Below are 14,138 nucleotides of genomic sequence, written 5' to 3'. Positions count from 1 at the left end.
TAATACTACTGTTTACACCTAGAAATATAAAATGCTGATGTTGTACCAAAGGATTTGGGAGCCAGTGTAATAATTTTTTCTTCCTTTTTCTGAGTACAACAAAGGGCTTCATACATATTGGACCCTCTGCATTTTATCTACCCTTTCCACAAGCATATCTGGGTATGAGAGTGTCAGAATGTAGTTACCCACTCATAGTAATAGACAACATACCCACCCAAAAGGTAGGGCCTGGCTGGGTTAGAGAGAAGTAAAAACCACCCTATGTGATTCTAACAGGCAGACTCACCAGTTCCTTTTTGTGTCTCGGTGTAGATACACAAATAATCCCGGGCTCCTATTGGATGCTTTGCATCAGAGAGCTTAGAGGTGTTACAAAACCATTCTCCGATACAAATGACACTTGTCCCGTATATAAAAAAAAGATGCCAGGAGAAATTGAGGAATGTACTTTTCCCTATATCCAAAGAGGTAAAAAGAAAGTACCCTAAGATGAAAAACAAGCTGAGAGAATCTTCACATCTTATTTTTTTTCTAAATATCTATAAATATTTATGTGCAATTATTTGCACCTCCATTTACTAAAGAAGTAATGAGGAACAGTATTAAATCTTTTATGTATTAAACAGTAATTAGATATAGGACATAGGCTTAATTTCCTGACTACTATCCATCCAGTGTTATCATTCCTTCAAGAAAAGTGGTTCAGTTTTCAGACCAATAAAAAAAAAAATCCTGGAACTGGCAAAATGGGAGCCTTCAGAAGTGGGCAGAGAAGATTTGGATCAGGGGGACAGCATTATGCTTAGCTCTTTGGAGACTTACCTGCTGGTAAAAGAATAATAACAACAAACAAACAAAAAGCCCACAAAAAACAAAACAAAAAAAAACACCTAAAATCCAAGAAGGACTCCTTCAGGCTACATCCATGCAGCAGTTTCTATACTTGTTAGAAACAGAAGGAATTCTATGGAGTGAGATTTCCTATGATAGAATTCTCAAACATGCATTTCAACCTCAGGTCATTGCCCTGATTCTGTAACATTTTGCAGCAAAAGCCCTTTAGTATCATTTACATACCTAGATTCTACATTAACACAGCCAAAATCAGATTATTCAACCAGGGCTCTAAAATTTACTCAGAGCCCATGAGTGCAAAATATGTTCTAGCATTTAGAAATCTTTGCATGTAAAACCTTTTACTTTCTTCTAAAACAATTGGGTACATATGAAACATTTTAATTATTGATCCTGTATAGACCCAGGGAGAAATATAATCAGAATTTGCATAAATTTGATGTTATAATAAGATCCAAGCTATTCCTATTGCGTACAGATACTGATGAAACATTAGAGGCAATCACAATGCAAGTATAATTTACTGAAAGTTACAGTTAAATACTTTTGGCCTATTCTAATGAATTACTGAACAATTGAAAACCACTTACTTTTAGAATCTGTTCCATTACTTGACTGAAGTGAAATCTAATGGTGCAGTGAAAATCCCAGAGGTCAAAGGGGATGAAGCCTGGAAGGTTTTCTTTGATGATGCTTCCCAAGAAATAGTCGATGAGTTTGCCATGCGCTATGGGATTGAATCCATTTATCAAGCTATGACGTAAGTACCATAGAACATTTATGTGCTCAAAAATCTCTGTTGAGATCTTAAAAACACACACACATTCATAGCTCTTCTTCTAATTTAATTGAAATTTTTATGTAAAAGACAATTACATTTTCATGGGCCATTTTAGTATACCCTCTCTTTTACAGCTATAAAATATTAATGATGTGGCAATTCACTACCACTATCTCCTCAGGCTTTTATTTTGTTCTCAAAGTGTGGCCCCTGCACTACCAGCATTCACAGCACCTCAGAACTTAGAAATGCAAATTTACCACCCTACCCCAGACCTAATGAATCAGAAACCTGACGGTGAGGCCCAATGATCTTTGCTTTAACAAACCCTACAAGTAATTATCATACACTCTGAAGTTTGAGAACCAGTGCCTTGTTTGATATCTGAGAAGTTAAAGTCTGATGATTGAAGTGCATGATCCAAGGTTATAAAGCTTATTAATGTCCAGGATACATCTAGAGCAGTGGTTCTCAACCTTGGCTGCACATTAGTATCACCTGGGAATCTTTTTAAAACCCTGATTTCTGGGCCTCATCCTCCAGAAATTCTGTTTCTTTGTTATGGGGTGGGGCCACAATGGCAGCAGCAGGCAAGCAAGCTACTGAGGAAGGGGTGTAAGAGTGGGCACCTCCTGCCAACCCAGAACCTCTTGGGTGTGGCCACAACATTAGTAACAAAGAAACAGAGTTTCCGGAGGATGAGGCCCAGAAATCAGGATTTTAAAAAGATTCCCAGGTGATTCTAATGTGCAGCCAAGGTTGAGAACCACTGGTTTAGAGCCTTTATAATGCCTTAACCCTAACATTAGACTATATCATTCCTGCCTACATTGATATCATTGATGCTAATTCAGTAAAACCAAGATTTATTGAGCACCCATAGAACCCAAACACCACAGTAAATATGGCACTACAGAGGTGAGCCATACAGACACATAACCTGACTGAGGCGTTTCAGTAAGGATTTAGAATTGGGTTAATACTTGCCTATCCTTTACCTTTTGAAACCTGGTCCAAGTTTGTAACTGCATTTTGTTCAGATATATACTGTATATAATATGTAAACTACTTATGTACAAATAGTAGAGGGCTGTTCTTTTATATTAATGATCTGATTATATTTACACATGAGCTGCATAGATGGTGGCCCAGATAATCAGTAATTTTCAACCACCTTCCTGATGGATGTGTACTGAACCAAAATCAGTGTTCTTCGTCAAAATTTACTATTCATAGCATTTCAACACCAGTCATAATTCTAGAAATAGCATATGTAAAGTTCTTTAAAATTTCTGATAAAATGTATGCTTTTTCAGTTTACAGAATGTCCTAATCTATACTACTAAGAGAGTAATATGCTAATTAGTCCGAGTTGACCAGACATCTTCTGGTTGTTCAGTCCTCCTTCTGGACAAAGCCACGGTGGCAGGGGCCGAGGCAGAGGCAGTTAGGGGTGATCGGGCTGGTAGGCAGAGGGGTTAAGGGTGTTCATGCAGGCAGGCAGAGGCGGTTAGGGGTGATCAGGCTGGCAGGCAGAGGGGTTAAGGGTGTTCATGCAGGCAGGCAGAGGTGGTTAGGGGTGATCAGGCTGGTAGGCAGAGGGGTTAAGGGTGTTCATGCAGGCAGGCAGAGGCGGTTAGGGGTGATCAGGCTGGCAGGCAGAGGGGTTAAGGGTGTTCATGCAGGCAGGCAGAGGTGGTTAGGGGTGATCAGGCTGGTAGGCAGAGGGGTTAAGGGTGTTCATGCAGGCAGGCAGAGGTGGTTAGGGGTGATCAGGCTGGCAGGCAGAGGGGTTAAGGGTGTTCATGCAGGCAGGCAGAGGTGGTTAGGGGCGATCAGGCAGGCAGGCAGGTGAGCCATTAGGAGCCATTGGTCCCAGATTGCAAGAGGGATGTCCGACCAGCCAGACATCCCCTGAGGCATCCTGAATTGGAGACGGTGCAGGCCGGGCTGAGGGCAACCCCCCCCCCCCCGCCCCCCCGCCATGCACAAATTTCATAATTTCATGCACCAGGCCTGTAGTGTTAAATAATAAAGACTTACAGATTCTTAGCCGCAATATGAAAGAGAACTTAGAATTTACCCAGGTGAACCTTCCTCAAAATCCCTATGACTGCATCCCTGACTGGTAGTCATTATCCCTCTGCTTGCTCACGTCCACTGGCAGGGTTCTTGCTCCTTTAGATGCAACCTATTTGTAAGTGAGTAGCCATAATGGAGTCTGTGATTTGCCATCTGCTCTGTCCCAGGTCAGTGGCTGTAGTAATTCAGCAGGACACCTTCTATAAAATTTGAGTGCAATTAAAATGCACTCTAAAGTAAGTGAAGTGTTCTGCCAAAAGAGAGCTATGCTTAAAATAAAATTAAACATAAATTTTAAAAAAAAACATCCGGAAATAATCCCAGTAAAAGAAAGTTATATTTATTATAAAATATCTCTGTGAGCTGATTCAGATTTCTTTAGTTTTATATTTCTTGTATTCTGAGAAGCACAATCATGTTAATACAGAAAAACATGATAAATGTATGATAGTTTAAAAGAGGAGAATCACCCCTCCTTTGTTTTTTTCTTACCCTTTAACATATGTAAACAACAACAGATGATATTTCTAGATACTTATTGATATCAAGTGACCTGCAGGTGACTAGGGTCCTATGATATATCTGAGAACTCAGTTTTGACAAAACTCCTGTCACTCTAGGAACTAGTCTAAAGCACGAGTCGGCAAATGTTTTTTTCTATATACAGCCAGATAATAAATATTTTCTGCTATGTGAGTCCTAAAATCTCTGTCATAACTGCTCAACTCAGCACTCCTAGTGCAAAAACAGCCAAAGACATTAAGTAAACAAATGGGTATGGCTGTGTCCTGATAAAGCTTTATTTTTTAAAAAAAAAAAAAACAACTATGGACTGTGTTTGGCTGTGGGCACTCAATTGCCAATGCTGGTCTAAAGAGGGAAAGCAACGCAGACAGGCAGGAGGAAAAAGAATGCCTGGTTTTTGTATTGGTTTTTGACCATTGACTGTTGCACTTTGATGATAACACAATGTGGTAGATTATCTCTACTTGTGATTATACATTTTATTTGATTTGATATTGATTTTTATTTTTAAAATGTTTCTTTTAGTGTTAAATATGAACCAAAATGGCCTTAACATTTCCCTCAGCTGGGCACAACTCTAGGCCTCTTTCTGCCTGTCGCCCCCGCTCTCCCCCTCACCTTTGTCCTTGCAGAATCCAGAGCCTTAACCCCAGAGGCTCTAACCTCCCTTTTCTTACAGCATTTCCTTTGGAAACCTTAGAATTGTAAATTCTTTCTCTGACCTTTTAAGATGTAAACTTTTAAAAAGACATTTGCCAGTTTTACAACCCAGGGCTGGCTTTCTCAAAGATGTGGGAGAGCCAGAGCTTTTGAATATAATCATCAAGAAAATAGGCCCCTGTGCCCAGTCTCCATGGAGGGTTTCTAACTTGGGTTGGGGCCTTGCCCCAAGTTGTAATGCTCCCTCCTGTCATGAGGATAAGAGAACGTTTATTTTTCCTTTGGGTAAGGCCAATTCGCAAATGCAGATGACTAGGATTCCTCTACTCTAACTACGAATCCCTACCCTCCATTCCCCACCTCAGGCCTTGAAATCTTTTCTGTCATTTATGTCAGTAGAGTTGAGTTCAGACTGAATTCTGGATTTTCTTTCATTGAAGAAAACTTTCCTAATTCTGTCCACTGTCATTTTTGCCTTGACAGCACCCATCTGACACCATAGATATTTATTGCAATATTGACTCTCTTCACTTAGCTCTGCTGTACATCGCCAGGGTTAATTTTATGACGGGAAACTTTTACTTCTTCATTTCTTCACCTTTTTCAGCCTCATCCTAAACCTCTTCCATCTGGCAACCATCAATTTGTTCTCTGTAGCTATGAGTTTGTTTCTGTTTTGTTAGTTTGTTTTGTTTTTTAGATTCCACGTATAAATGAAATCATATGGTATTTGTCTTTCTCTGTTTGACTTATTTCACTTAGCATAATACTCTCTAGGTCCATTCATGTTGCTGCAAATAGAGATTTTATTATTTTTAGGATGGGCTAATATTCCACTGTATACTTATACCACATCTTTTTTATCCATTCATCTATCAATGCACAGTTAGATTGCTTCCATATCTTGGATATTGTAAATAATGCTGTCATGAATATAGGGATGCGTATATCTTTTCAAATTAGTGTTTTGGCTTTCTTCAGATAAATACCCAGAAGTGGAATTGCTGGGTCATATGGTAGTTCTGTTTTTAATTTTTAAGAAACCTCCATACTACTTTTCATAATGGCTGTGCAAATTTATTATCCCACCAACAGGACACAAGGATTTCCTTCCCTCGACATCATCACCAACACTTATTTGTTGTCTATTTGATGATAGCCATTCATTCTGACAGGTGTGAGGTGATATCTCATTGTGGTTTTGATTTCTATTCCCCTGATGATTAGATGATTTGAGTATCTTTTCATTGACCATCTTTTCTATTGACCATCTATATGTCTTCTTCAGAGAAATGTCTATTCAGGTTCTCTGACCATTTTAAAATCAAATTGTTTTAGGGCGTTTTTGTTGTTGTTGTTTGGTGTTAAGTTGTATTAGTTGCTTATATATGTTGGATATTAGATGTATCATTGGCAAATATCTTTACCCATTCAGTAGATTATCTTTTGGTTTTGTTAATGATTTTCCTTGCTGTGTAAAATTTTTTAGTTTGTTGTAGTCCAATTTGTACATATTTTTTCTTTATTTAACCTTGCTCAAGGAGACATATCCAAAAATATATTGCTAAGAGAAAATTGACAATCTAATAATACTTAAAAAGTTTTACTATCAGTGTAAATATGATGTCTCCATTTATTATTCATTGATGATCATTAGTTGAAATTAATTTTTATAGAAAATACAAATTTTATGTTGATGTTAACATTATAATTATATGTATAATCATGTTTATAAGAATTTTATTTATTCTCTCATTCTCCTGGCATTTCTTTTCATGTCAGACATTTTCAGTTGTCAAAAGCAAGCAAAGTGGAACTGAAAATTATATTTATGTTGATTTAGGTATCTGTTTTACCATTTGTGTTGCATGTGAGTGTTTTAGAAAATATTATGTTGATTATTTCTAATAATTTGGATAAGTTTCAGAATACTGACATTCTTCTGTCAGGTGCAAAGTATAACTTGAAGAGCAGCTTTTGACAATATTTTCCATATAATACTCTTGTATTTGAAGTATAACTTGAGTATTAACCTATTGTTGGCCAATGAGTAACTCAACAACAGTTTATGAATAACCAACCATATCTTTGAATATAAACTGGGTGCCTATTGAATCAATATTTTCCTAATTTTCAAAACCTTGCTTCAGGGGATCAGAAAACCAAACAATCAACAACAACACTCAAATATACATGGCAAGCTTATCTCAGGAGAATTTGCTCTTAATTTTTAAAAACACAAAATTGGGGAATTCAGCTTTAAAAAAGAAACATGTGTCTTATCTGTGTGGTATACTTACAAGTTTGGGAAAGAAAAGAACTGCTTAGTTCTTCTGGATTTTTCTATACACCATTTGATCAGGAAAATAAATCAAATTACAGTGTTATTGTTTTTTGTTTTTTGGGTTTATTTTATTTTATTTTTTTTGTGAGGAAGACAATTTAATGTTTCATCCGGATCCAGAGATGCATCAAATTAAACGACAGCTTCAATCTGCAAACAAGTGTTTCCAATGATGGTATCCAAGAAGAAATGATTGGTGATGGACAATTAGAAATGCTTTCCCAAAGGTGGATGGTTCTTTAAAAAGTTTCAGGTCACAACCCTTGCAGAAAACACTGACGCCCAACACACTGATTCTCGGTCCAGGAAACATGGGTCTTCCTGGTTCCATGTGGCTGAGGTGCCCCTATAATCATGTTTCATGCTGTAACTAAGAGAGTCCTTTGGACCCGACAGGGAGCAGGTGGGGACGGTACACCATCAGTCATAGTGGATGGCAGTGTAGAAGATAATCCAGATGACCATGAACAAAGCAGAAGATGTCATAAGCCCTTCTTTCATGAGCTCCCATGTGCCACCATATTCTTCTTCATCTATCCGTAGGTAGTTGCTGAAGTAGAGGTACAGGACTCCTGCATTGATCAGGCAGAACCCTGCTATTCCGCAGAAACCTCGCAATGGTAACACTCCCCAAATGACACCTAGAACCACAGTGATAATCTGTCGGAACCGGTAGATCACATCTAAAAACTCATCCTTGTCCTCCCAGGCCGCATGGCTTTGCAGCACCTTGCTCCACGCAGAGACTTTGCGCCCTGTTGGCCAGCTGCGGCTGAGGGGGCTCCTCCTTCCGCCTCCCGCCGCTGCTCATCCTATTCCTATCGTCGCCCCCCCCCCCCCCCTCGTCCCACCAGGCATGGGGAGCTGGCCAAGCCAAAAGGAGGCGGGGCCTGGGGTCTCGGGTCACAGCGTTCCCGGAAGCAGTGAGGGCTCCGCAGTCTGGCTCAGGGGCGGGCGCGCTGCAGCTTCCCATTTTTGGCGAAGCCTGTTTTGTTTTGTTTTTAATATTTAACATCCTCTTATGCTTAGCCAAATCCCCAGGTAACTTCATAACCTTCCTCTTACATTAGAGATTGCTTGGTTTCTTTAGGCATACCCCCATATTTTTTAAGATGAATTTGGAGCATAAATAAATAAGAAGAAAGTGTGTATTAACTCAGATCATCTGGTTGTACATTATTGACTTTTCCTCTTGTGTATTTCTCATCATAAGAATGAGGCTGAATCTATTTTGCTAGTAAGTAACCTGACTGTTAATACGGAACTGCCCAGTCCTCAGGGTTTCTCTTAGTTATTGTAAATGCTCTCTCATTTTACCACAGAACACTTTCTATGAGGGCACAATTTATTAGCCCTATATGTTGCATAAAAATGTATTCTTTGTTTTGGAGCATTCATGGGAAAGAGAAAAGGGATTGCAGTTTTCCTCTTAGACAAGAGATTGATCAAGGACCTGGAGGATTTGTTTTCATATGGTAAATGCACCCATCCATCTAAAGTTAAAGCCGTTTTCCAATTTATGATAGTAATAGGAACATGCAATCTATTTTTCAAAGGAGCACACTATTCCATGTATCTCACATCATAAGGTTGGGCATAGATCCTGTTTCCACTATGAGAATTAGGGAATCGTTGATGCTTTGCATTTATTTATGCAAACATATATTTTTAACAGTGTTCTGACACTCGGGGGATGTCCACTTGGCAGCCCGGGAGCCCTCGGGGGATGTCCACTTGCCAGTGTTCTGACACTGTTTACCCCTAAACACATGCAGGAAATTTCATGTCAATCATTAAGGTTTAAATTGTCCTCTGGAGGTGATCTCTGTTGAGCAAATACATATAAACTGAGTACTTAATGAGTCTTTCATTTATGGTAAAATGAAACCCAAGGTTTCTTACAAAATCTGAGATTCTATTTGGCTCCATAGTCATGCCTCTATAATACCAAATAAGAGAAAAGCATTAGGTCAATTTTTTTTTCCTTTGGTGAGCTAAACAACCTATACTTTGGTGCTAATCATCTTACTCGAATTCTTATTTAAACCAGAACTGTTGGGAAATAGTTTACTTTAGTGCCACTAGTCTATTTTAGCTGCTTGAGCCAGGAATCTGCTTTCTAAGGAGATTGCTGCTCAATGAAGTCATTTCATTCCTTTAAGAAATTTTTATTGAGCACCTACCATGTGCCAGGAAGTTCTCTAGGCACTGAGGATACATCAGTGAACAAGAAGGCAAGGTCCAGCTCTTCACAGAGCCACATTTCAGAAGATGTAATGTATTTATTTGATAGACACTTTCTAAGTATCTAAGAAAGAGGACTTATACAGGGCAATGGGGATTCAATAATAAAAGATGGCTCTTGTGCCCACTGAGTTCCTAATCTAGGGGGAAAAGGAAGAAGAAATTAAATAATAAAACAGTATAATAGAGATATGCATGTGTGCTATAAGAATATAGGCATGGGGGCAAATTAAGGCATATATGAAGAGAGGTGACAGAGAGAGCTCATGGGCAGCTTGCGTGTCCCATTCTGACTTGCTATCCAACTTTGATCATTTCTCTAAACCTTATGCATTTTATTACTTTACTAGAGGCCTGGTGCACAAAAATTTGTGCACTCTGGTGGGGGGAGGTCCCCTCAGCCTGGCCTGTGCCCTCTCACAGCCTGGGACCCCTCGGGGAATGTCCACCTGCTGGCTTAGGCCCACTCCCTGAGGGAATGGGCCTAAGCTGGCAGTTAGACATCCCTCTGGCAGCCCGGGAGCCCTCGGGGGATGTCCACTTGCTAGCGGGGAGCAGGCCTAAGCTGCAGTCGGACATCCTTAGCACTGCTAAGGAGGTGGGAGAGGCTCCCACCACCACCACTCTGCTGGCAGCCGTCAGCCTGGCTTGTGGCTGAGCAGAGCTCTCTCTGTGGGAGCACACTGACCATCAGGGGGCATCTCCTGCATTGAGCGTCTGCCCCCTGGTGGTCAGTGTGTGTCATAGTGACCAGTGATTCCCAGTAGTTCTGCTGTTAGGGTCAATTTTGCATATTGCCCTTTTATTATATAGGATTTCTCCTACATAATTCAAAAACCTCTGTAATTGAGCACCAGCAATCAATAGCACCTACGAAACACTCTGATGCTTTTGACCAAAAGAGAAGCGATCCTTAAAAGTTCAAGCCCCTGCACTGGCTGGTTTGGCTCAGTGGATAGAGCGTCAGCCTGCAGACTGAAGGGTCCCAAGTTTGATTCTGGTCAAGGGCATGTACCTTAGTTGTGGGCATATCCCTGGTAGGGGGTATGCAGGAGGCAGCTGATCATGTTTCTCTCTCATCAATGTTTCTGACTCTCTATCCCTCTCACTTCCAATCTGTAAAAAAATCAATAAAATAAAAAAATTTAAAAAGTCTTTAGCAACAAGGATGGATAAAACATTTATTCATCACTGAAATGCATGCTACTCTGAATTCTCTGGAGCAAATGTGATAAATGCTGCTTTAGTATATTTCTAACATCAAGAATACAGAAATTCTTTCCTTTCATCTTGTATTGTTTCTCTGAAAACCCTTATAAGGATTTAAGAATCATTATCTTTTTAGTGCTGCTTTCTAATCACCCTGCTATTGTGGTCATTAAAAATAGTTGAGAGATTTTAAAATATTTTAATCAAAGGCATTTTCATCCCTTGAAAACCACAAGATGGGTGTCATTAGGGACAGTTATCCATGAAAAGACAGGGGAGTTAGATATTTTTTTCTCCATTATGATACTGACAAAACAAAAGCAAGTGAGCTGAATCCACATGTGTTATTTGAAGTACACATGACTTCTGATATTTTCCCAGTCATAATTTGAGAATTAATGGTTGACAATATTATGGCAGTTGCTTGAGCTAAAAACATGCCTAGGAACAATCTCATTATTGCCAATTCAAGCATTGTCTTTTTGGAGTTCGTTATTTCAACTTTTCCCATGGCACTGAAATTCCATTTGCTAAATTGATTTGACACTAACTCTACTTTCTTGCAAAAATGAAGTCAAGTGATTTTAACATTATTAATTAATCGTTCTTAATCAAGTCTGTGTAGGAATTGTTATGCATTTCTAGAAATTATAGTAGTACTGTTTGACCTATTTTATTTGAAGGTATACTTTTTGAAGGGGTGGTTTGCTGCAAGGATATACTCTGTCATTTAAATTGCTAATTGTACTTTTAATCCTGTTTCATCTCTTCCCCTTAGGATAATTTAAGTAGTATTGGAACTGCAGCTCTTGAAAGGAAATGATTTTCAAAGAGATGGTTAGAAGCAAAAAAGCAGGCCTTGGCAGTAACCACACATAAAGAAAGGGCACACCAGTTCTGAGGCAGACACATTGCCAGAGTGAAGCCCATTATAAGCCTGGTAGCTGAACACGCAGAAAGTCAAAGATGCCTCAGGCATCGCATAAACCACAATTATGGATTGACCTCTAATTTGGGCCTAACAAATATAATTATGAGTTGTAGGGGGGAGAAAGAAATGCGAAATCATAGTGCTAGAGAATTTTAATTTCTATATTTGATATCTTTATGTAAATTTGTAGTATTTAATAGATAGTAATGAGAATTAATTTAGTGTATAGTAAAGTCAAAATATTTACCCAAAAGAAGCAATCAGTGATCATCTAATTCCAGGGTTAAATTGCACAAGTTATGTAACTCTCATGGTATATATTATTTGTTATTCAGGATCCTCATAGATCCACGTTTAAAACTTTAACCTACTTTTATTAGCTAGCATCGTAACAAGCTCTAGGAGAGTGGCCTGGCTGAGATCTAAGAGAAGCCACCCTTTGAAGGACCATCAGCCATTTCATTTGAGGTGGAACTCAGGCCATTTATGTATGTATGTACACTCTGTGCTTGCACTCACTACTACAAAATCCACTGATGTCTAGGTGGAGCACACATTACTGTGGTAGGACAGCAACATGGGTCCAGATTATGTCCTGAAAATTTCCTTCCTCCATGTACAACTTATCTTTTCACTTTCATCCCTAAGCCGTGCTTTCCGTGCTCAGGTCTTTTGTTATGATTCCAATGAAACAGGTTCTCTTGAGAGGAGTAACAGAACTGAACACTTATTGCTTCTGATGTGTGTATCCTATGATACTATCACTCCAGGTTCAGAAGGAATGGTCTTTAAGGATAAAGCTGGCATAATCCGACCTGCCCTCACTACTCATCTGTTGGCTTAATTAAATCCTGGCTTTAGCAAAATGCTTGGGAGACAGAACTGCTTATAGATGATAATCCATCATGACAAAAGCTCACAAGCTGGACTCAAGGCAGATGTTACATTTACTCTTTCAATCAATGTGCAGTCTGAGGAGGGCCTCTTGCTTTACCCATGAAATGAGTGGGGGCACAGCTGCTGGGGAAAAGGAGACGCCTGTGTTATTGCTTCCCCACGGTGCTAGAGTCTCTGGAAATTGCACTTTTGGTGTCTACACACAACACTCTCACAGTTGAAAGGGTTTATGCACACACCCTGTGGCAAATCATATTCTAATTAAGCCACTTCACATCTGTGAGTGAGAAATTTTTAAAGGGCCCAAATTGCTTTCTATTTCAATTAGAGATATGGGAGTGTTTGGTCCTTTTCAGATGCAGTTGGGGAATTATTTAATTACTGGTGTTAGAAGTTATGCTGTTGTTTGAATTATGCAATTCTTGTTTAAAGGGCCCGATGTTCTTGTCTTGCAGGCACTTCTCATGTCTGTCTTCTAAATACATGTGCCCTGGTGTCCCTGCCATCATGAGCACCTTGCTGGCGAATATAAATGCTTTCTATGCTCACACGACAGTTTCAACAAATGTGCAGGTTTCTGCCTCAGATCGATTTGCCGCTACCAATTTTGGTGTAAGTATTGTTTTGTTAATTATAAAATTTCTAGTAGCTTATGGGAGTTACATATTAAAGGGGCATTGGACTCCAGATATTCTTGGAATCTCATTGCAGAAGGTATATCTTAGGGAATATCAATTACTATAATTGGGCTAAAGCTAAAAGTCCATCTGAAACATATTCAGTGAAATAATTTTGACAGTCAGTAAGCATCTTCATTAGATGAAATCTCCACATCCGGAATGACCTTTTCCAATGGGGGAAAACATACATTTTGTGAGAGTATCGGTATTTTGTAAGAAATTCTCCATGTATGCAAATTTGGGATTCACCATTGCAGACACTTTTCCCTGGTAAATGTGAGCTTGGTTGACTTCTCTATTAGCATTCATTTATACTTTCTGTTGGTTTCTACTGGTACTGATGGAGAACAGCACACCTTCTAAGTAAAAAAAGTATAATAATCCTATATAATAAAAGCGTAATATGCAAATTGTCCCCTCGACTGGAGTTCTTCTGGGAGTTTCACCAGGGGGAAGGAAGGGAGGCCCCGGCTGGCAGCCAGCAGCCAGCAGCTGCTAGGGACCCTTACCAGTGCATGAATTTCGTGCACTGAGCCTCTGGTAGATGTATAAAGAGTCTAACAGAACTACCTCTATCTAATTAAGATTGTCCACATGAAGTATTCAAATGCATCAAAAACGCATTGAAAAGTAAAAATGCAGGGATCCTGTGGAATCGCAATTATTATCTACTGCCCCTGTCACTGTAGCTCATTCTCCATATGCAATGAATTAAATTGAACCCGGCCAATGTGGCTCAGTAGTTGAGTATTGACCCAAGAACCAAGAGATCCCCTGTTTAATTCCTGGTCAGCAGCCAATGAATGTTTCTATTTGTCATCGATGTTTCTATCTTTCTATCCTCTCCCTTCCCCTCTCTCAAATCAATAAAAACATATTTTCAAAAAATTGAAATTGAAAAAACTGGAAATAGGATATAAATGAACT

The 14,138-nt window shown here is 39.3% G+C and overlaps 1 protein-coding gene and 1 pseudogene across 1 annotated transcript in view; one reads left to right on the top strand and one right to left on the bottom strand.

The window, feature by feature from the left end:
- The window catches only part of UNC13C (unc-13 homolog C), a 523,285-nt gene that overhangs the window by 279,614 nt on the left and 229,533 nt on the right, over positions 1–14,138 (top strand). Inside the window, exons 12-13 of the mRNA XM_059700746.1 lie at positions 1,455–1,618; positions 12,987–13,143. Of these exons, the coding sequence (XP_059556729.1) occupies positions 1,455–1,618; positions 12,987–13,143 (321 nt within the window). The remainder of the gene's footprint in view (positions 1–1,454; positions 1,619–12,986; positions 13,144–14,138) is intronic.
- On the bottom strand, positions 7,334–8,061 carry LOC132227850 (GEL complex subunit OPTI-like; annotated as a pseudogene).

This window comes from Myotis daubentonii, chromosome 1 (genome assembly GCF_963259705.1).
Source record: "Myotis daubentonii chromosome 1, mMyoDau2.1, whole genome shotgun sequence".
NCBI lineage: Eukaryota > Metazoa > Chordata > Mammalia > Chiroptera > Vespertilionidae > Myotis > Myotis daubentonii.
The sequence above is the reverse complement of the archived record's forward strand: the minus strand, read 5'-3'. Positions and strand labels throughout refer to the sequence as shown.